The sequence below is a fragment of the Sporothrix schenckii genome (assembly GCF_000961545.1).
Source record: "Sporothrix schenckii 1099-18 chromosome Unknown Cont42, whole genome shotgun sequence".
Lineage (NCBI taxonomy): Eukaryota > Fungi > Ascomycota > Sordariomycetes > Ophiostomatales > Ophiostomataceae > Sporothrix > Sporothrix schenckii.
Genome location: NW_015971143.1, coordinates 1,993,368 through 2,011,294, shown reverse-complemented (window position 1 = coordinate 2,011,294; position 17,927 = coordinate 1,993,368). Strand labels below are relative to the sequence as shown.

The 17,927-nt window shown below is 56.4% G+C and overlaps 5 protein-coding genes across 5 annotated transcripts; 3 read left to right on the top strand and 2 right to left on the bottom strand.

The window, feature by feature from the left end:
* Positions 1-9: 9 nt before the first annotated feature.
* On the top strand, positions 10-1,576 carry SPSK_01675 (uncharacterized protein; the record flags this gene model as incomplete). The annotated part of the gene is made up of 2 exons (XM_016728582.1): positions 10-792; positions 857-1,576. 2 exons carry the CDS (start codon positions 10-12, stop codon positions 1,574-1,576), a joined length of 1,503 nt encoding a protein of 500 aa, XP_016590163.1.
* Positions 1,577-5,205: 3,629 nt separating this feature from the next.
* Positions 5,206-6,944, top strand: SPSK_01629 (cytochrome p450 monooxygenase; the record flags this gene model as incomplete). The annotated part of the gene is made up of 2 exons (XM_016728537.1): positions 5,206-5,373; positions 5,439-6,944. 2 exons carry the CDS (start codon positions 5,206-5,208, stop codon positions 6,942-6,944), a joined length of 1,674 nt encoding a protein of 557 aa, XP_016590162.1.
* A 401-nt stretch (positions 6,945-7,345) lies between these two features.
* SPSK_01845 (uncharacterized protein) lies at positions 7,346-8,374 on the top strand (the record flags this gene model as incomplete). Its single annotated transcript, XM_016728744.1, has 3 exons — positions 7,346-7,817; positions 7,839-7,960; positions 7,988-8,374. 3 exons carry the CDS (start codon positions 7,346-7,348, stop codon positions 8,372-8,374), a joined length of 981 nt encoding a protein of 326 aa, XP_016590161.1.
* Positions 8,375-10,119: 1,745 nt separating this feature from the next.
* SPSK_01719 (uncharacterized protein) lies at positions 10,120-11,554 on the bottom strand (the record flags this gene model as incomplete). Its single annotated transcript, XM_016728625.1, has 2 exons — positions 10,120-10,738; positions 10,815-11,554. 2 exons carry the CDS (start codon positions 11,552-11,554, stop codon positions 10,120-10,122), a joined length of 1,359 nt encoding a protein of 452 aa, XP_016590160.1.
* A 2,187-nt stretch (positions 11,555-13,741) lies between these two features.
* SPSK_01396 (uncharacterized protein) lies at positions 13,742-17,365 on the bottom strand (the record flags this gene model as incomplete). The annotated part of the gene is made up of 1 exon (XM_016728311.1): positions 13,742-17,365. One exon carries the CDS (start codon positions 17,363-17,365, stop codon positions 13,742-13,744), a length of 3,624 nt encoding a protein of 1,207 aa, XP_016590159.1.
* Between the last annotated feature and the right edge of the window lie 562 nt (positions 17,366-17,927).

Genomic DNA, 17,927 nt, shown 5'->3' with positions numbered 1-17,927 from the left:
GTAGCCGCCATGCGACTCCGCCAACTCGGAACGACCCAGTCTGTTGTGTTCTTTGCGCCACCCGAGGTTGACCAAAGCATTCGTGATACTTGTGGCTTGGAAACGTCCGACAAAACGGACAAAAAGGTGTTTGTCAACTCGTCTCATGTTGTTGCCTGGCTTCTCGAGCAAACATGCAAGGCCAATGACCAGCTTCGGCCTCTGTATGCATCCCATGGTCTGGACTTTTGCCGCCGGATGGAGGCTCTCACGATGCACAAGAAGACCTTACGAAGTGCATCATCCAGGGACTCTTTACTCGGCGTCCTGGAGCAACCAGAGCGTCAGACTTTGGAAACTATGTACGGCAACGATACTGTTGACACGGGATCGGTCCTGAAGACGGACGGCTTTTCCTATCCACGGCTCCAACGCTTTGCGGAGCAACTGCGCACATATCGGTCGACGACAGGCCATGGCACGGCTGCTCTACAAGGCGCCTTTGAAGAAGTAGAGCAAGAGCGAGAGGTGGAGGTCCAAGTTGAGCAACAACGTCGCGCCCAGCACAACATCGATTTCAAAGCATTGCGCTTCAACGGAACCGTTGCCAAGTCGATCCGCCAATTTGTGGAAACTGGGGAATTGACTGGTAACAATGGATACGAAGGCATGTTCTCGTTTCTAGCCTCGACAAGTATCGGGAAACGATACGGTATTGTCCACGGTACCCCGAGTCGTCTGTTTGTGACGACAGAGTTCAGGAAAACAATCGATGCGTCGCGGGCTGGGCAGCAGTTCCACGACGACTTCTTGGTATGTACATGTTCCTTTTGTTTTGTCGAACACGTTCACTTGCTAACGTTTTTGCTTGTTGCAGCGCCCAGTAGATTGGCTCCTGTGGTGCCCAGCCTCGCAGACCGGCGTCGTTATCATCCCTGAAGAACTGGAACTTCTCATTCCCAGCATACGTGCTTCCAAATACACACAGCTGGTGGCCTACGCAGCACCCGTAACACGGTCCATGCTGGACTTTAGCAGCCTCCGGTTTTACGCATTTCCAGAATTCCCAAAGAAGCGGCACACGGTGCCGGAATGGCTGCCCATTGAACTCGGTATCCTTGCGGGACGTCTATACATGACGTACGACGAGGCCACGGCCATGGCAAAGTACCTGGGATTGTCCCCCAATGCCAACGAGGACTGTGTCCGCAATACAATGTCCTTCTGCACGAATCCAACGAGCTTCTTGCTCGAGTGGCTGGCCCTCCGCCGTGCAACCCAGGATGTTCTTCACACGCCGGCAGCCTATGTCTGCCAAGGCCGTCAACTTCAGCCAGACCATTCTTTCTTCTTGAAGTTTAACAAACGACTCATCCATGGCGAAGACGAGCAAGGTATGAACGACGACATACTGGAGCAACAAGAGCAGATCATGGAAGACGATGAAAAAGAAGATATGGAAGAGGAGGATGAGCATGACGAAGAGGGTGATGGGCTTCTCAAAATTCGACTGGAAAACCTTGCCCTGCTGGATGGCAACATGAAAGTCCAAGCACAGGATGAACAAAAGCGGGACGGGGAGAAAGTGCCGCTGTAGGACGGCAGGCCCAGGGAATGGATGCGAACAGACGAGAAAAACGAGGTATCCAAGTGGACGGCCCACGTTTTCGAGGGGTTGGAAAGGAAAGGGCGTGACGGACGTCTGTAGCAATCTGCTTTGCATATTCAAAGAGGAGGGCAATGTTTCAGACAAGAATTGGCTCGAATTCCACGAGTGAAATTTTGTCTTATTCCGTGATCTTTCAATTTGTAATGGGACGGATCAAATCAATACATGAAGTTCAAAAAATATCGACAAAAAATGTTGAAAATGTGGATCTTTCCGCGTAATATCTTACCCTTTAAATTTATCAAAAGACGTAAGATTACAAACAAATCAGGTTACTGTTATTTTTGATTGTATTTTCTTGTCCTGATACCACCTCATGGAAGGGTCATCCCTGTTTGCATGTCACTGACCACAAGCTAACACAGTCGTATGACCTGACTTTTGCATATCAAACGACGAGACGTGACCGGTCCACCGCAGTGTATTGGGCAGGAAGAAGGCCGAAAATACCCGTTGTATGTTGTGCAACCCCAAGACTGATCAAAGGGGTGTTCGACAACAAAGAAAGGCGGACTCATTTATGGGCAAAACGTCTGTTGGGGCTGGATGCAAGGTGGAATTGCACGAACCAGCTGAAAAAAAAGGAGAAGAAAAAACAAATACGTCAAAGGCCAAGGCAGTCATGGATGCCGTTTCCGTGCGACGGCTGTTACCCGAAACACGGCTGTCAATAGCCCAGCCCTGTTGATATTGTACGTGGGGGTGAGAATATGAATTTCGGGATGGTTTTGTGTATCCATCCACGATCCTATCAACCCATCTTTCCTCAAACGACTTTATTCGACATGTCAAATTTCTCCGCGGTCTTGTCTTTATTCCCCATCTTGGCTGGCTCCCACCGACAGCAATTCCACCAACCAGGAACCAGGGTCGATTGGTACGCCAAGGCGCCGGAAACCATAAAAGAAGATTGAGAAAGAAAGTTGACGACATGCAGGGTCGTACTTGACGGTTGGCCGCGTTGCCACTGCACTCTAAATGTCACACCGTAGCTTGTATCGACGTTTCGACTGATGCTATTGGTTGTTCGTGGCCATTTGCATCCAAAACAACGACGTGCAGCCAACAGACGACACTATTTACAGCAAAACAGCACGAAATATCCCAATCAACACTGCACAAGCAGCGTAAAACCAACATTAGCCAACAGACATGAAGAACAGACGAAAAGCACAGACACGAGAGCATAGACAACGGAAAGACAACGGACACACATTCTGAGAATGCAGTTTCAGCCAGCCAACCTGGCAATTTCAATATTTCTAATTTGTTGCGATACGCCTCGTATACCATTTATGTCTTCGTCCCTTTGCTACAATGCAACAGATGGGTCAACCCTCACGCAAAGTATCGCCCCCAATGGAACGATGGGTGTATCTGTCGTTTTCCTACCGGAGAAACTTCCTGTTCTAGTCACCGTTTGGGTCAAAAAAGAAAGAAAAGGCCACATTGAACGGCGACGAAGGACTGTGTGCTCCGGACAAGAGCCTAGCCCGTCGACCTATTTGACAGCGCCAGGATCATCGTCGTAATAGATAACAACTTTGGATGATGTGCACCAACCGTCAACAAGATAGACATTTTTCATATCTTGTTCACCCTCAGCCCATGTTTACCACGCCCATCACACCATCACATCGAGAGGGCATAACCGGTGACTGTATTCCAGAGTTATGTTTGGTTTAATTCTCACGCCTGCTCTCACAGGTGTTCCGCTTCACATCTACCCATTTGATGTGGCAAAAGTACTCCGTCTGAGGTATGCCATCCATTTTGCATATTTCTTCTTGTACTTCTTGTACTTCTTGTACTTCTTGTACTTCTTGTACTTCTTGTCTTCTTTGCTTCTCCTGTGGACAGTGCAACATCGGTAATCGTCCCGGTAATCCCATTGATCGCGTATTCCTTCCGTTCTTTCATGTTTTTGTTTTTCTGGCGTCCAAATACCACGTCAAATCGTTGGTTCGCTAATGCCATTAGCCGTCGGGGCGATGGCAAGGTCACACACAGCCTCATAACTTCGGATGAGCCACGCACACTCGATAAACGATGCAAAGACGATCGCATGTCGTACTGTCGACTGCGGACTTGACGTGCAGGATTTTTGATACTCGACCAAAACACCGTACAGCATCCGACGGATGTCTGTTCACAACATGCATATGGGGCGTGCATGCTGCATCTGTGCATGCAGGCGTGGTTCAGCATGGGGCCGTCTCATTGGTTTGGCAAAAGTGCACTTTTCAAGTCGATTCCAGCATGTGCAGCGCCGTCCGTCATGGATCGGTTGACAATAGAAATATGGCATGTTTAGACGGCTTGGGAAGAGCAAGCCAATGAGAATCTTGTATCGTGCTGCAGATACATCTGAACTACGGCAAGGCCGCTGATAACAGCCTCATATCGAACTGTTTTCACGTTTGAATCTCGTTGGTTGCGTCTTCTCTCTGACAATACTCTTACAACGAAAAGAAAGGGCTGTATTTGGTTTGGTTGCTATGTTTATTCGGTACATCTCCATTGGATGCAGTCCCCCCATTTCCCCTCAGAAACGGATATCGATTGCCATTCAGTTGCTCTCCGACCACTCGCATTTCGTATGTCCTCTTTGTTCTAGAATTTACTCTGCCTCGCCATTCGCAGTAGCTGATGTATCGCTCTTTGCAGTCAGTTCCAACAGTAACAACTGAGACAAGGGTTGAGTGTCGAGGTTTTTGTCTGTTGGCATCGAAGCGAAGACATACGCGGATGTTCTGAACTGTCATTGGAAGATGGCAGACCTGCTATCGTCACCTTCGTCAACGACAAGGACAACATACACGTAAGGAACAAGCCAACGCAGACACGAATTTCGAAAGATGCAACCCTTCTCGGACGAGGAGCCGATGCCGACGTGTGTATGGCGCAGGGAGCATGTCGTTTGTCGTATGTCGCGATGCCGATGTTCGTATCCACATATCAGAGGCTATCACTGCGTCGCTGCTGTCAGCGATAGCTGAAGACGATCGACAAGGGTCAGTTAGAGGTGTTCTAGATAGAATAAAGAGCCGACGATGGTCTTTTTTCCTTTTTTAAAAAAAAAATAATGATAGGAAAAAAAACAATTGTAAAGAAACAGAACTTCCCAACCATCGCCAGTTCCATTGACCATGCGCCGTCCTATCCCATGACCCACTATTGGCAAGATGAATCGACAGAGATGGAGAAGGATTTGACGACGACGAGCAGCCAAGGAGGGAAAAGGCAAAAACAGGCGAGTAGGTAATGGCAGTCGGCGTGGCCCAAAATGTACAAAATACCCATAATGACGTCCATGTCGTTCGAAGCCCTTTTAGGAAGCCGCGATCCGCGGTCCTTCTTCTTTCCATCTTTGCCTTTCGTCCCATCGCTTCTTTGCTCTTTCCTCTTAAACCAGTTGACAGAAACGTTGTGCTCCTTCCGAACTTGCAAAAAGAACAAATTCTACTGTAAATTTGACAACTCCTGATTCTCATTTCACATTTCCACCTTCTCCTTTCTCCTTCGCATTTTGACACTTCGTCTTGACTTTTGTGACCATGGCCACCATCACGACGGTTCCCTTGCACATCTTGACCGACATTCTTTGGCGCTCCGCGCTCTACGGAGGCCTTGCCTTTGGGATCGCGGGCCTTGCCCGTTTTTTGTACCTCGCCTTCATGTATCCGAACTTTGTGTCTCCTCTGCGCGACCTTCCGGGTCCAAAGGTAGTCTCCCGGCCGTCCATCTGCATTTGCACGCTCCCTCTAACACCATCGCTGACCGGCTGCAGGACCACCACTTCTTCTTGGGCCAGCTCCTCAACCAGTTCCGCTCCGGCGACCCCGAGCAGCCGTACACGGACTGGATGCAGAAGTGGCCCGATGCGCCGCTGATCCGCTACCGCGAGACCGGTTTGGCGGCCGAGGGCCTGCTGATCAACAGCGCCGCCGCGTACCGCGACGTCATGCAGTCGCAAACGTGCTACGCGTACGAGCGCTCGGTGCCGTTCCGCCGCCTGATTGGCGACATTATCGGCGTCGGCCTCGTGTTTGCCGAGGGCAGCGAGCACCGCGCCCAGCGAAAGGCACTGGGCGGCCTGTTTACCGTGGGCAACATCAAGGCGTATCTGCCGACGCTGCAGGCCAAGGCCCAGCGCCTGGTGGCCGAGATGGACCGCGCCATTGATGGTGCCAAGGACGGCACCGACAGCCTCGTCGACTGCAAGCAGCTGTACGCCAAGATCACGCTCGACGTGATTGGCATTTTTGCGCTGGGCATTGACTTTGACAACTTTGCGACACGCACGCCCTTCCAGTCCAGCTACGAGGCCATGTTCGACCTGTCGACGGCGGGCATGCTGCTGGCCGCCATCAATCTGGTGGTGCCGATCCGCTGGTTGCCCCTCAAGGCAAACCGGGAGTTTATGGACGCCAGCACCGAGCTGCGCGGCATTCTGACGGGTATCACCGAGGCCCGCATTCTCTCCGTGGGCGAGGCGGCGGTGGCGGCGACCGACAGCAAGGAGACCAAGACAGCCAAACCGACTGCGCCGACGTCGGCGGCCAGTCCCACCAAAGACGTTAAAGACCTCCTTACGTACATGGTCGAGACCAAGTACCGCGCGGTCGACCCGGCCAGCCGCTGGTCTAAGGAGGAGCTCATCGAGCAGGTCCTCAACTTTATGGCCACGGGCCACGAGACCACGGCGGGCGCGCTGACGTTTGCCACGCACGAGCTGGGGCGGCACCCCGACGTGGTGGCCAAGCTGCGCCGCGAGGCCCTGACGCTGCCCGCGGCGCCCTCCTTTGCCGAGATTGACCGCCTCCCCTACCTCGACGCCGTGCTGCGCGAGTGCCTCCGCGTCCAGACGCCCGTGGCGGGCATCCCCCGCGTCGCCCAGCAGGACGTCGTCGTCGCCGGCCGCTTCGTCCCCAAGGGCACCACCCTCATGCCCATCCCCGCCGTGCTGCACCGCAACACGCGGCTCTGGGGCGCCGACGCCGCCGTCTTCAACCCGGACCGCTGGCTCGCGGACCCCGGCACCGGCGGCGCCGTCGACCGCGACACGTACGCCTGGGTGGCGTTCGGCCACGGCCCGCGCGCCTGCATCGGCCGCGCCCTGGCGTCGCTCAATGTCAAGGTCGTGCTGCTGGCCCTGGCGCGGCACTTTACGTGGGAGTCGGTGCACAAGGGCAAGCTGCCGGTGGTCAACCCGTCGGGCCAGCTGCGGCCGAGCGGGGAGGTGTGGCTGAAGGTGGCGCGTGTTGACGGTGGCGTGGTCGCTGAGGCCAAGTAGACAATTGGGTGACCACTGTGGTGACGATGTTTCAGGAAGCGAAAGAACAAAATAAAAACATGATTTTTTTTGTTTCTGCCTGATTTGTGATGGTTTGGTAGGGTCGGGATGAACGTGGAGATTTCTGTTATGATCTAATTCTCAACTGAATTCAATGTTTGTTTAGTCGAATTAGGGGCAAATTGACAGGGGTGAAATCGAGTGATAAATTGCAATGGCATGCGATACATTCAATACATCGCCAAAACATAGTAGCACCATCAATAAAATGCGACAGAGGGATATACAGTAAATCAAATAAAATGATAACAAAGTTCTTTCATCAGACTGGACAATAAATTGTAAAAAATCAAAAAATCAAAAATCCAGTGATCGACAGTGTGCGGCAGACGTCAACAAATATGCCTCAAGACGACTTCACACGCCTCTGCACACCACCACACACCACCAACTCCACCAACACCACAGCTGAATCGTCGTCACACCCCCCTCGGCACCAGTTCCACCCGCCGCGTCGCCTGCACCTCGCCCCCGTTGGCCCCAAAGTACCGCACGCTCTCGAAGCTCCACTGGTCGTTGGCGCGCACCCAGTTGCCCAGGCCGTCCGCGTAGAGGAGGAGGGGGGTGGCCGCCATCCCGGAGAGGGCCTGGGGCGCCCTTTCGAGGACGGTGACGGCTTCGTACAGGCCCAGGAATTGCGCCAGGAGCGTCTGGTGGTAGGCCGCCACCCAGTCGACGCTGTCCTGGACCGTCACGATGCGCGGGGGCGCATGGGGGACGTCCTTGTCGGGCGGGTTGTTGAGGACGACGGTGACAATGTTGTGGACGGCGCCGGCGGCACGTTCGCGGTTGTACGAGACGAGGTCCTGGAAGGTCATTAGTGGGCGTGTTCAGCTCTCCGTTTCACCCGGAGGAGGAGGACGTACATTGCCAATCAAAATCATGTCGGTGGCCACGCTGGCCAGCTCGCGGACGAGGGGGTGGTCGGCGGCCGCCGTGATGTCCTCGTCGTCCATGTGCGCGGGGAGGCCTAGCTCCAGCAGGACAAAGGACGGCAGGGCGCCGACGGTGCGCCGGCGCACGTGCAGGAAACTGTCGAGTGTGTACACCGGCGGCCCGCCATGCACGCGCTCTTTGGCCCGGTCCGCCGCCTCCGTGGCGACCGCCTGCAGATAGCCCTCAAAGTGGTGCAGGAAACGTGCCGCCGTCGCCGGCCGCACGCCCGGCGTCGAGGTCGCCCGGTGCCAGAAAGCGCGGGCGATCTCGACACCGCCCCATTCGCCGTCCGGCCGGGCGACCGTCGGGTTCCGGAGGGCCTCCGTTACCAGACGGACACGCTTGGTTGTCTCTGCGGGGGATTCGTCGTCGGTGCCGTCCTCAATGACAAAAAAGACATTCATCAAGTCACAGCCGATACGAATGTGTTCTGACGGAATGGGAAGGGATGTAAGTTTGCATGTTACGTATGCAATTGGTCTGCACCGTCTCGTCTTCTCACCACGGACATACCTTTGCTGAGTTTTGGATACGCCATGGAAGCAAGTAGACCTCTGCGTGTTAAATTCACAACCGTGCGAGTATGTGAGGATGTAATGGGCCTTCTCACCATAGTTGCACCGGTCAAACGCCAACTGGGCCTTGGGCGGGAAAAAGTTGTACGAATGGAGCCACTCCAACGACTCGGCAGCCACGGTGTCGTAGTGCGGATTGACACTGCGTGGCCACGGCCACGACGCGAGCGTGTCCGGTAGGTAGAGGTGACCCGTGGCCTGTCTGTCCGGTCCTTTTGGATTCTGGGTTGTGGACGGCCACCACCAAGATAGGAGGGAAAGCATAATGTGGATGTAGTGGATGTGCTATGTGCTGTGGTAATGTGTGATAATGATACCTGTGATATCCAATATATCTAATAAATCTGTTGGGAGTGTGTACTGGTAACGAGAGTGGAACGACACTTGGTAGAGAAGTAAAATAGAAAACTGAAAAGACAAGAGTACGAAGAAGTGCAGAGGCCAGAGGAGACGAAAAGGTGCTTTAAATATGCAAGGAGGGTAGCAGCTGGGGGCCAACAGTCGTATGGAGTGCACTGCTTTGCCTGCTGCATGCCCTGTTCTCCATGGGACCATGTTGGCCTTTTTGGCGACGATTTCTTATCAACGTAATTCGATCTTTTGTTTTTAGTGTCTCTTTTTCTTTTTCTTTTCTTTGACACGCGTAAACTTGTGTTTGTCATGTGGTCGTCATAAGAGCCGACTTGCATATCGTTGGATGAAGTGGTCGTGTCATGGTCGATATATGGTCGATATATGGTCGTAATGGTTGATATATAATTCTGTTTAGATATAAGGGATATTGTGATACCTCGTCTTAAATTGGTACAGTAGACACAGAGACACAGTAGATTTGAGAATTATATTCAAGACTGGTATTAAGGAAAGGCAAGGGCAGAAAGAAAGAATGATATAGAGAGTGTTACGACGGGGCCGTCGACGGCTCAAGAGACGCCGGTTGAGACGTCAGACTGGGGGATGCAAACATCCTTTCTTCACAAGACGTACATAAAGTCAAGTCTCGCCAAATAAAACAAAAAATTGTAATTACAACTCACTAAGTGCATGTCCAAACAATTGACCATGTTCTTCATCCTTGCACCCCCTCACCGATGACAAGCGGTACGGATCGCTCTTAGGACTCAGACACGCAACCGCCCGTTCGGACATGGTGTACGGCCACCGCGTATTCCAGTGCCCCGGAAAGTCCATTCCGGCGACGTCCTGTCATCGTAAAAGGCCAGCTTGCACTATGCGTGCCAACGGTCTGCTTTGGACGCGCATGCTGGCCGTCATCTTTCCTGCTACTTTCCTCGTCCTGCACTGTTTTCTTGGTGCGACATGAGACGATTCACGGCTGCTACGAACGCCAGAAGAATTGTCATGAATATTCATAGTTAGACACGTAAACCAAGGCTTCCTTTGCGTACTTTGAACGGAACCGCAGTGGCTGCCAACAACCTGAAGGTAAACTGACATCAACTTGGATATTTTTGGACTGAACACATCCTACAGACAAGACGAAAGATTAAATACATGCATACACGCATACCGACGTTGCTTTTGAATCTTGGTACGACTAATCTTCTTGGTACGACTAAGAGGAAAGGCTTCTGTGGGCCCCCCTACGGAATTTGGTTGACACGCCGCTGGCCTCCAAAACCGCGCTCCAGGTCCGGCCGCCGCTCGCCGTGCGCGCTGCGTTGGCGCTGGCTCTCGTGGTCATAGTGGACGAGGACGTCCGTCGTGCGCACGATGCCGTTGTAGGTCATGATTTCCTCTTCGCTGGCGGTGGGCGAGCTGTTGAGGGTGGTGTGCGTCTTGGAGCCGCCCTTGAGGTCGCGCAGCGCAAACGCACCCCCGCCGTCCTTGGCCAAAGGATTTGAGCGGCGGTTGTAGTTGTCTTCGTCCACGGAGCCTTGCTCCTTGCGCCGGCCGCTGCTGTTGGTGGCGGCGCTGCCGCCGGCGCCGTAGGCGTAGGGGTTGTTGTTCGTGCCGCGCCGGGGCGTGCCGTCGCTGTTGCGGTCGTCGTAGTAGTTGTAGTTCTTGTCCCGGCTGGAGAAGAAGCGCGGGAACCAGGCGCGAAACAGGCCGCGCAGGGCCGGGGCGGAGGCGCAGATGATGGCCATGTTGATCTCAATGGCCGACGTGCAAAAGGCCAGCGAGTAGAAGGGATCGGGGCCGGGAGGAAGGAAGAAGCCCTTGTAAAAGTAGACGAGACGCACGACGCCGATGATGGTGACGCTGTACAAAAACAAATAAAAAAAAAAGTCAGTAATCCGTACAGTCGCCGCAGCGACACAGAAGGTGGGATACGTACATGCCACCGAGGACAAAGACAAACAGCAGGGCAATCTTGACGCGCAGGTGCATCTTGAGGCCGAGAAAGACCCAAAAGGGCAGGGCCAGGCACAGGACGTCGGTGAAGATGGTGAGGGCGGAGGTGGCGATGAGGAAGTTGGGCTGGTTGATGCAGTGGCCGCCGGGGATGGTCTTGTCCCAGCTGTAGGCGACGGGGATGCACTCGAAGATGACGACGACAAAGATGGCGACCATGAGCATGAGGTTGAGGGCGTTGAGGGCATGGATGCACCAGCGCACGCCGGGCTTCTGGCTGCCGAGCTTGAGCAGAAACAGCAGCATGGACGTCTTGACGAGGGCCAGGATGGGGTTGTAGAGCACCTGCACGGCAAAGTTCCAGACGGCGGCCTTCTCCATGTCGTACACGGGCGGCACGTCCCAGACGTGGATGCCGATGAAGTTGGTCTTCATGCACATGTACATGGTGGCCGTCTCGGCGACGGAAAAGACCATGGCCACGACGATGAGCGCGTCGTCGATGCCAAACTGCTTCGTCTTGAGGCGGCTGTAGACGCGCAGGCCGACGACCAGAAAGGCCAGCAGCGGGAAGAAGAGGATGATGGCGAAGCCAAACTGCTGCAGCCCCGACGTCGGGTACACCGTCGGGCCGGGCGGCGGGCCCAGCGACGGGTCGCCGGGCGGGCCGCCACCTTGGACTTCGGCCGCAAGGCTGTCGGCCCAGCGGTGAAGAAGGGCCATTTGTGATGAGTGTGCGGGCGTTTGGTCTGAGCGTCTTGAGAGTCAGTGCGTGATTCATGTCACTGCTTTACCCAGCAGTGCCGATCGTTCATCGTCGCCTTTTGTGGGAATACGACATACTCACGTTGGTGTTGCTTTTTGGATGTCGATCACTCTGCCAGTGTGACTTGTCAAAAAGGTGACGGTCAATGACGATGACGGGACTAGTAAAACAGGGGAGGCCAAAAGAAGAGAATAGAAGAAGAAACCAAAAAGACAAGGGAAGAAGACGAGAAATAAGACAAGGAAACGAAAAAAGAAAAGAAAGAAACGATGGTATTATCAATGTCACATCGCCATCTTCTGAACTTTAATGCACAACTCCTTTCATGGATGTGGACAGCCGCGAGGTTCAACCAGACAAGACGAGGAGACGTTCTTGGTTGCCGGCATGGCAAGGAGCATGGGTCGGACCCCTTTTCTTCGTTACTTTTGACCAGTTTTCAAAACCATTCCCTTTTCTGCTGCGTCTTGCATCCATCGCAACCCGGAATCGGCACGAAATACTCCGCACATGTACGACATACGATGTCAATGTTGCAGTTGGTAATGAACGCGGCTGGGTTACGGTCGTGAAGACGCTGGAGCCGATGCCGCGAATTGCTTTAGTCTTCTTCCCTTTTTTTTGTTGCTTTGACCTCCTGTTCTCCCTGATCACTAGCCGAAGATGGAGGACAATGCTAATGCCAAGCCAGCTTGACGGCGGCGGGCGGGGAAGAGAGTCAGCAATTACGATGAAGAACGCGAGGGTCCAGAAAGAGACGAGGAGAAGAAGAAGCTTTAACGCGTAGCGCACGGGCTTGAAGGAAGCGAAAACCCAGGACAGCGAACCGACAATGTCCATGCACCGGACACCAGAACCGAGACAATTACGAATGTGGGCAGCGCCGAAACGGGACGGCGCGGAGAAGCGAGGAGAGGCGAGGAGGCGAGGAGGCGAGGAGAAGCGAGTCGCGTCATGAATGTGTTGAACGGCACACAAAGAGGTTCGCGAAACTTGCATAAGAACAAAGGGTGATTGTCAACAGTCAGGCACATGCCATGGCGGTCCACAGTCACCCTCTGCTCCTCTGCTGCTGTGCTTCAGCTGCCAACCTCTTCTGAATCGCATCCATGCCGAGTTCGCATACGTCGCATGTCGCATTCAGACAAATTTAAAAAAGGTGGCCTGGCTCGCCTGGCTCAGCCTTGGTTCGAGTCTTTCGAAAAAAGAGGTCCAAGCGCATGGACAAGTTCGACCCATACCATGCATTCCACTAAATTTTGCATTCATTCCGCTCTAACGGTGGAGACACAGGAGACAGCGTATGGAGGAGTCTCTTACGAACTGGTGGACAGGCCGGATCGTCGCCTGGGGAAGGGTTGGGGTGCCATTCTAGGGATTCTGGTTCTGGTTCTGGTTCTGGGGTCGCTGCTCAGCCGAACAGGGCGGGCCGCCAAGGACACGGCTAGACCATATTGGACGAGCACCGGTCAAGACGGACGTGCACGGATCGCTTGGGCGGCTTGGGCGCGTCGATTCGGTCCTGCTGGGGCGCCTACAAGTACAAAAGTACGATGTATCTTTGTGAGCTTATGTCGTATTCTCACTACGGCAAACGGCGAACGCAGTCATCGCCATCTACGACGTCGGGAGTTTCTACGGGAGCAACAAAACCATCACAGTCTGCTATTGGCAGAGTTCATGACCAGCAACTCACGGAAAGGGGCCTGCCACCGCGATCCATGCTCGTCGTACGTCGTCTGTCGTACTTGGTTGTCCTGGCTCACACTTTGTTGATCTGGTCTTTAAAAGTATGCAAGCATTGCACTGGCCGCACTAACTAATCACAGTGGCCCTGTTGCAGGACATGTCTGCCGGTCATATGTTCTTTTCTTACATTGCCCACAGCGGGAACACGTCCGTGCGCAACCAACTGGAGTCGAGCAATAGCAATCGCCCAGACGCACCAAGGTCAGACACTGGTAAAAAGCAAATGTCGTTACGATGTGCAGCCGTGGACAAGCAGCGATAAACTGAAAGAATATAAACTTCTCTGTACAAGCCTGGCTGGGCTTGTTCCGCCAGGCATCCATCACTTTTATGTTATTGTCATGAATTATCTCCACCACCTTCCCCGTATTGATCAAGGTTGATCGCGTGCCGCATTACTGGCCGTCTTGTCGGGGCCACAAGGTGTTCCAGTCGCCCGGAAACGCAGCAGCAGCATCGGCAAGGGCCTGCGTGCTGTCGCTGTCGTCCAACGGTGTGAGCAGACTGGCGCTGTCCGCGCTGCTGGTCGGGAAGTGGAGAGGCATGGTCGGGAGAAGGCCAGGCGTCAGTCCAGGGAGGCCAGGCAGGCCAGACACACCCGTTAGGCTCGACTGCATGGACAGGCCGTAGTTGACGGGGCTGGGCATAGCCATGTCGACAAGGACAGGCAAGAGGCCACTTGATTGACCGGACTGACCAGATTGACCTGCTTGTGCCTGTCCTGCCTGGCTCATCTGTCCCGACCACAACTGCGTGGGCGATGTCAGCTGCGGGAAAGCGATGCCCTGTGGCTGTGGCTGTGGCTGTTGTTGTTGTTGTTGTTGCAGTTGTTCAAGTTGCCCTTGCCTTTCGTCCTGCCGCTGCACCGCGCTGGCCTCTCCATAGCGCGGCGTGGTGCTGCCACTCGTGCCACTGCTGTCCGCTGCGGTGGCCTCGGTGGTGGTTGGCGGTGCTGCGGGCACTGCGGGCGCGTCGTCCTGCCAGGCGCGGGCCGCTGTCGACGACGCCGTCCATGTGGCCATGGTGGACATGCTCGCATGGCCTGGCACGGCTGTCGTCGCCGTGTTGACCGCCGCCGCGTCGTCATCGACATCACCGTCATCATTGGAATCATAATCGTACTCGTCGTCGTCGTCGTCCTCCTCCTCCTCCTCCTCCTCCCCCTCCCCATCCGCATCCGCCAGCACCCTTGTCAGCACATGGTACGCTCGGGCTGCCTCGCTCGACGTGCCTTGCAGGGCGGCCCAGATGCTGCGCGAGGTGCGCAGCAGGCCCAGCAGCTGCGGCAGCGACACGGACGCAGGCGCGCCGTCGACGCCCGCGGGCTGCCGTGAGGCATACGCCACCTCGAGGCACAGCGCCGTGTCAGCGAGCAAAAAGGCGTGCGTCACGGCGCTGTCCGACAGCAGCAGCGATCGGTGCCCTGCGAAGCGGTGGCCCGTGTTGTCTGTGTTGTCTGTATTGCCCGCCCCGGACCCATTGTCCTGCACCGCCACATACACGTCGTACTGGTGCCGCAGCAGCCGCACGGCCGCGTCGAGGCACGCCCACCGCGCATAGGCATACCGCGGCGACGCCCGCTCGGTACCCTGGAACCGGCGGTGGAGGACCAGGCGCGCGTGCTGGTACAGGATCTCGAGCAACACGCGCTCGACGCAGAGGTCGGGCGGGTCGCGGGGGTCGAAGGGGTCGCGGTCGGTAGAGGTGCCGCCTGCTGTGGCCGTCGCAGTCGCAGGATCGCCTCGCAGTCGCAAGCACGCGGGCAGGGCGCGGTAGGCGGCCGTGAGGCGGCGGTCGAGCTGCATGACGCGGGCGTCGTAGGCAGAGCCGCTGTTGGTGGCGCTGGTGGTGGCGGAGGCGGAGGGGGCGGGCGTGTTGGCCGACGTGGGCGGTGTCGGCAGGGGGTCCAAGTTGGCGACGGCCGGGTCGGCGGCGGACACGCTCTCTTTGGAGGCGACCGTGGGGCCGGGAGTCAAGGTCGACGTCGAACTCGACGCCCGCACCGGCCGCAGCTGGAGAATGTCGGCCACGACGGCCAAGACGGTGGCACGCGCCGTGGCGTACAGCACGCCGGTTCGTTCGGTGGGTGGCCGTGCCGGGGGCAGCGCCGGCATGTCCTCGTAGAGGTCGCTGTCGTGCAGGTTGCACGGCAGGGCGGTGTCGCTGTCGGTGGGCCGGGCCGACGACGAGCTCCACCCGTGGCGCACATTGCTCGGCAGCCGGAGCTCCGCGCTCGCGGTGCGGTCGAGGTTGACCAGCACGAGCCAGACGCGGCGGCGCATCTCGGCGTCAAAGGGACGCAGCCTGCCGCCCGCGTGCGACGGGTCGCGGTGGTAGCCCATGTGCATGGCCAGCCGCACGGCCAGCGCGAGCACCATGGCCGTCGAGGCGAGCGTGGCGGCGTCGCTGCCGGCGCTGCCGGTACTGCTGGGCCCGGCTGCGGAGGACGAGCCCTGCACGCGCCGCCGCTGCCACAGGTACTCGACGCCATAGTACAGCACGAGGGCCTCAATCTTGTGCCGCCCGGGCCGCGCATAGTCGCCGAGGATCAGGCACTGCGCGGCGCGGTGGCGGCAGGCGTCCACCACGGCCAGCGGGTCGCTGCCGAGGACGGCGCGGGCGGGGGACGACGAGGTGCTGGCCGGAACGGACGCGTTGTCGCTGTCGTTGTCGCCACCCACGAAGGCCAGGGCGGCGTGCGCCAGGACCAGAAACAAGAGCGCCAGGTACGACGGGGACGCCCGCGGCGGGTCGCTCCAAAAGGCGTCGTACTGGCGCCGGAACGCGGCGGCGTGGAAGAGGAGCCGCAGCGTGTGGACGCCGCCGAAGCCTTCCACCCGGCCGAGACTCGCAAAGAAGCGGTCCACCAGCACGTCGACGACCGGCCGCGGCGGCAAGAACCGCAGCATGTCGGTGGGCCCGGGCGGCAGGCCGCTGTAGCCGGCAAACAAGGCGAGCGTGTTGTTGTTGTGGTGGTGGCTGTCGTTGCTGCTGTTGGTGATGGCCATTTGCCCAACCGACCCCAGGCCAAAGTCCCATCCGCCGGGGAGGTGTTGCTGCAGCAGCGTCGTGTCGTCCGCCAGCACCAGGTCCCGCGTCAGCCCGACAATGTCGTCCAGCACGCCGTCCCAGTTGGACGGGTCGGCGTACCGGAACTCGGCCACGTTGATTGTGCCGGGGTCTGCCACGCCGGCAACACCTGCACTTGCCGCACTAGCACTTGCACTGTCGATGCTCTCGAAGCTCTCGGCCGTGCTCATGGCGTCGTCGTCGTACTCGGAGCCGTCGCTGTTGTCGACGGCCTGGGCGGGCCCCAGCGATGCAGGACTCTGTTGGTCTCGGTTCCGTGCTTTCAAGAACAGGACGAGCCGTTCGAGGTACTTGAGCCGCTCGGGCACAGATTGGCTGCTGGTGTCGTGGAGAAGCGGCGGTGGAAGTGGTAAAAAGGGCGTTTGTGGTTGTGGCTGTGGACGTGGCCGTGGCTGCTGTTGTGGATGGGAGCGAGGTATCAGCTGGTGTCGACGGCGGTCTTGTTGATGTTGGTCGTGTCGATGTTGATGTTGCTGTTGATGTTGGTGATGCTGAATGAAAGTGCCTGATGACGGATACAATGGTGACGGAAACAGTTGCTGCTGCTGCTGCTCGTCGACCGAGCCACGACGGCTCGTTCCTCCTGTCGACTTTAATGCTGCCGCCGTCGATGCACTGGTCTCGTACTCGTATGCTTGCATCTCGTATGGGCTTTCCGTCATGGCGTGGTTGCGTTTCAGTGATGGCCGCCGGGTATGGGCATCGGCATGGCCACCTGCACTCTCGCCCACACTCTCGCCATACGCCGTGTACGGCATGTACTGACACATTGGGCCCAGGTTCCGCTTCACACACTGGTCGCACGGCAGCACCCGGTTGCACTTGAGCTTCTTGTCGCGGCAGTGGCTGCACGAGAACCGAACGCGGTTGCGGCGCGTGCGGCGCGTGCGATCGGGCGGTGTGCCACCGCCCATCGTGAGGTCGTCCATGCTGTGGCTGTGTTCGCTGTGTGCGCCTCATGTACGGTCGATGAGAAATGCTGGTCGTTCCCACCGGCCGACACGTGTGGTGGTCATGGATGCAATCGGTTCGTTGGTGTCGTTGTCGTTGTCGTTGAGATGAGATATTGCAAATGATGTCAAATAATGTCAAATAATGTCAACGAATTGAACAATATCAGTTAAAGGTTTGGATGTCAAGATGGTATGGCAGTATGCGAGGTATGACGAGCAGGACCCGATCAAAATAGACAAAACAGCAAGGATAAAAGACTGCCCGACTGGCCAAGAGAATATGCTCTCCCCGTTATGCACCCTATGCCGGTGCTGTAGTGGACCGTTTGTCACTGGATACGGGCGACGGCACAGAAATGACAACAGAGCAACAGAGCAACAGTCACAGACAGGCATGCCATCTCGAGCATTGCCACTGACTTCGGCAGATCAAGGTCTGGACGTTGGCATGGTAGACAAGTTGGACAGACGAGGTCAAGCGCGGTGTCTGTGCTCGTTCAAGGTGCTAGTGCCAACGGGACGGCAAGCAAACGAGACA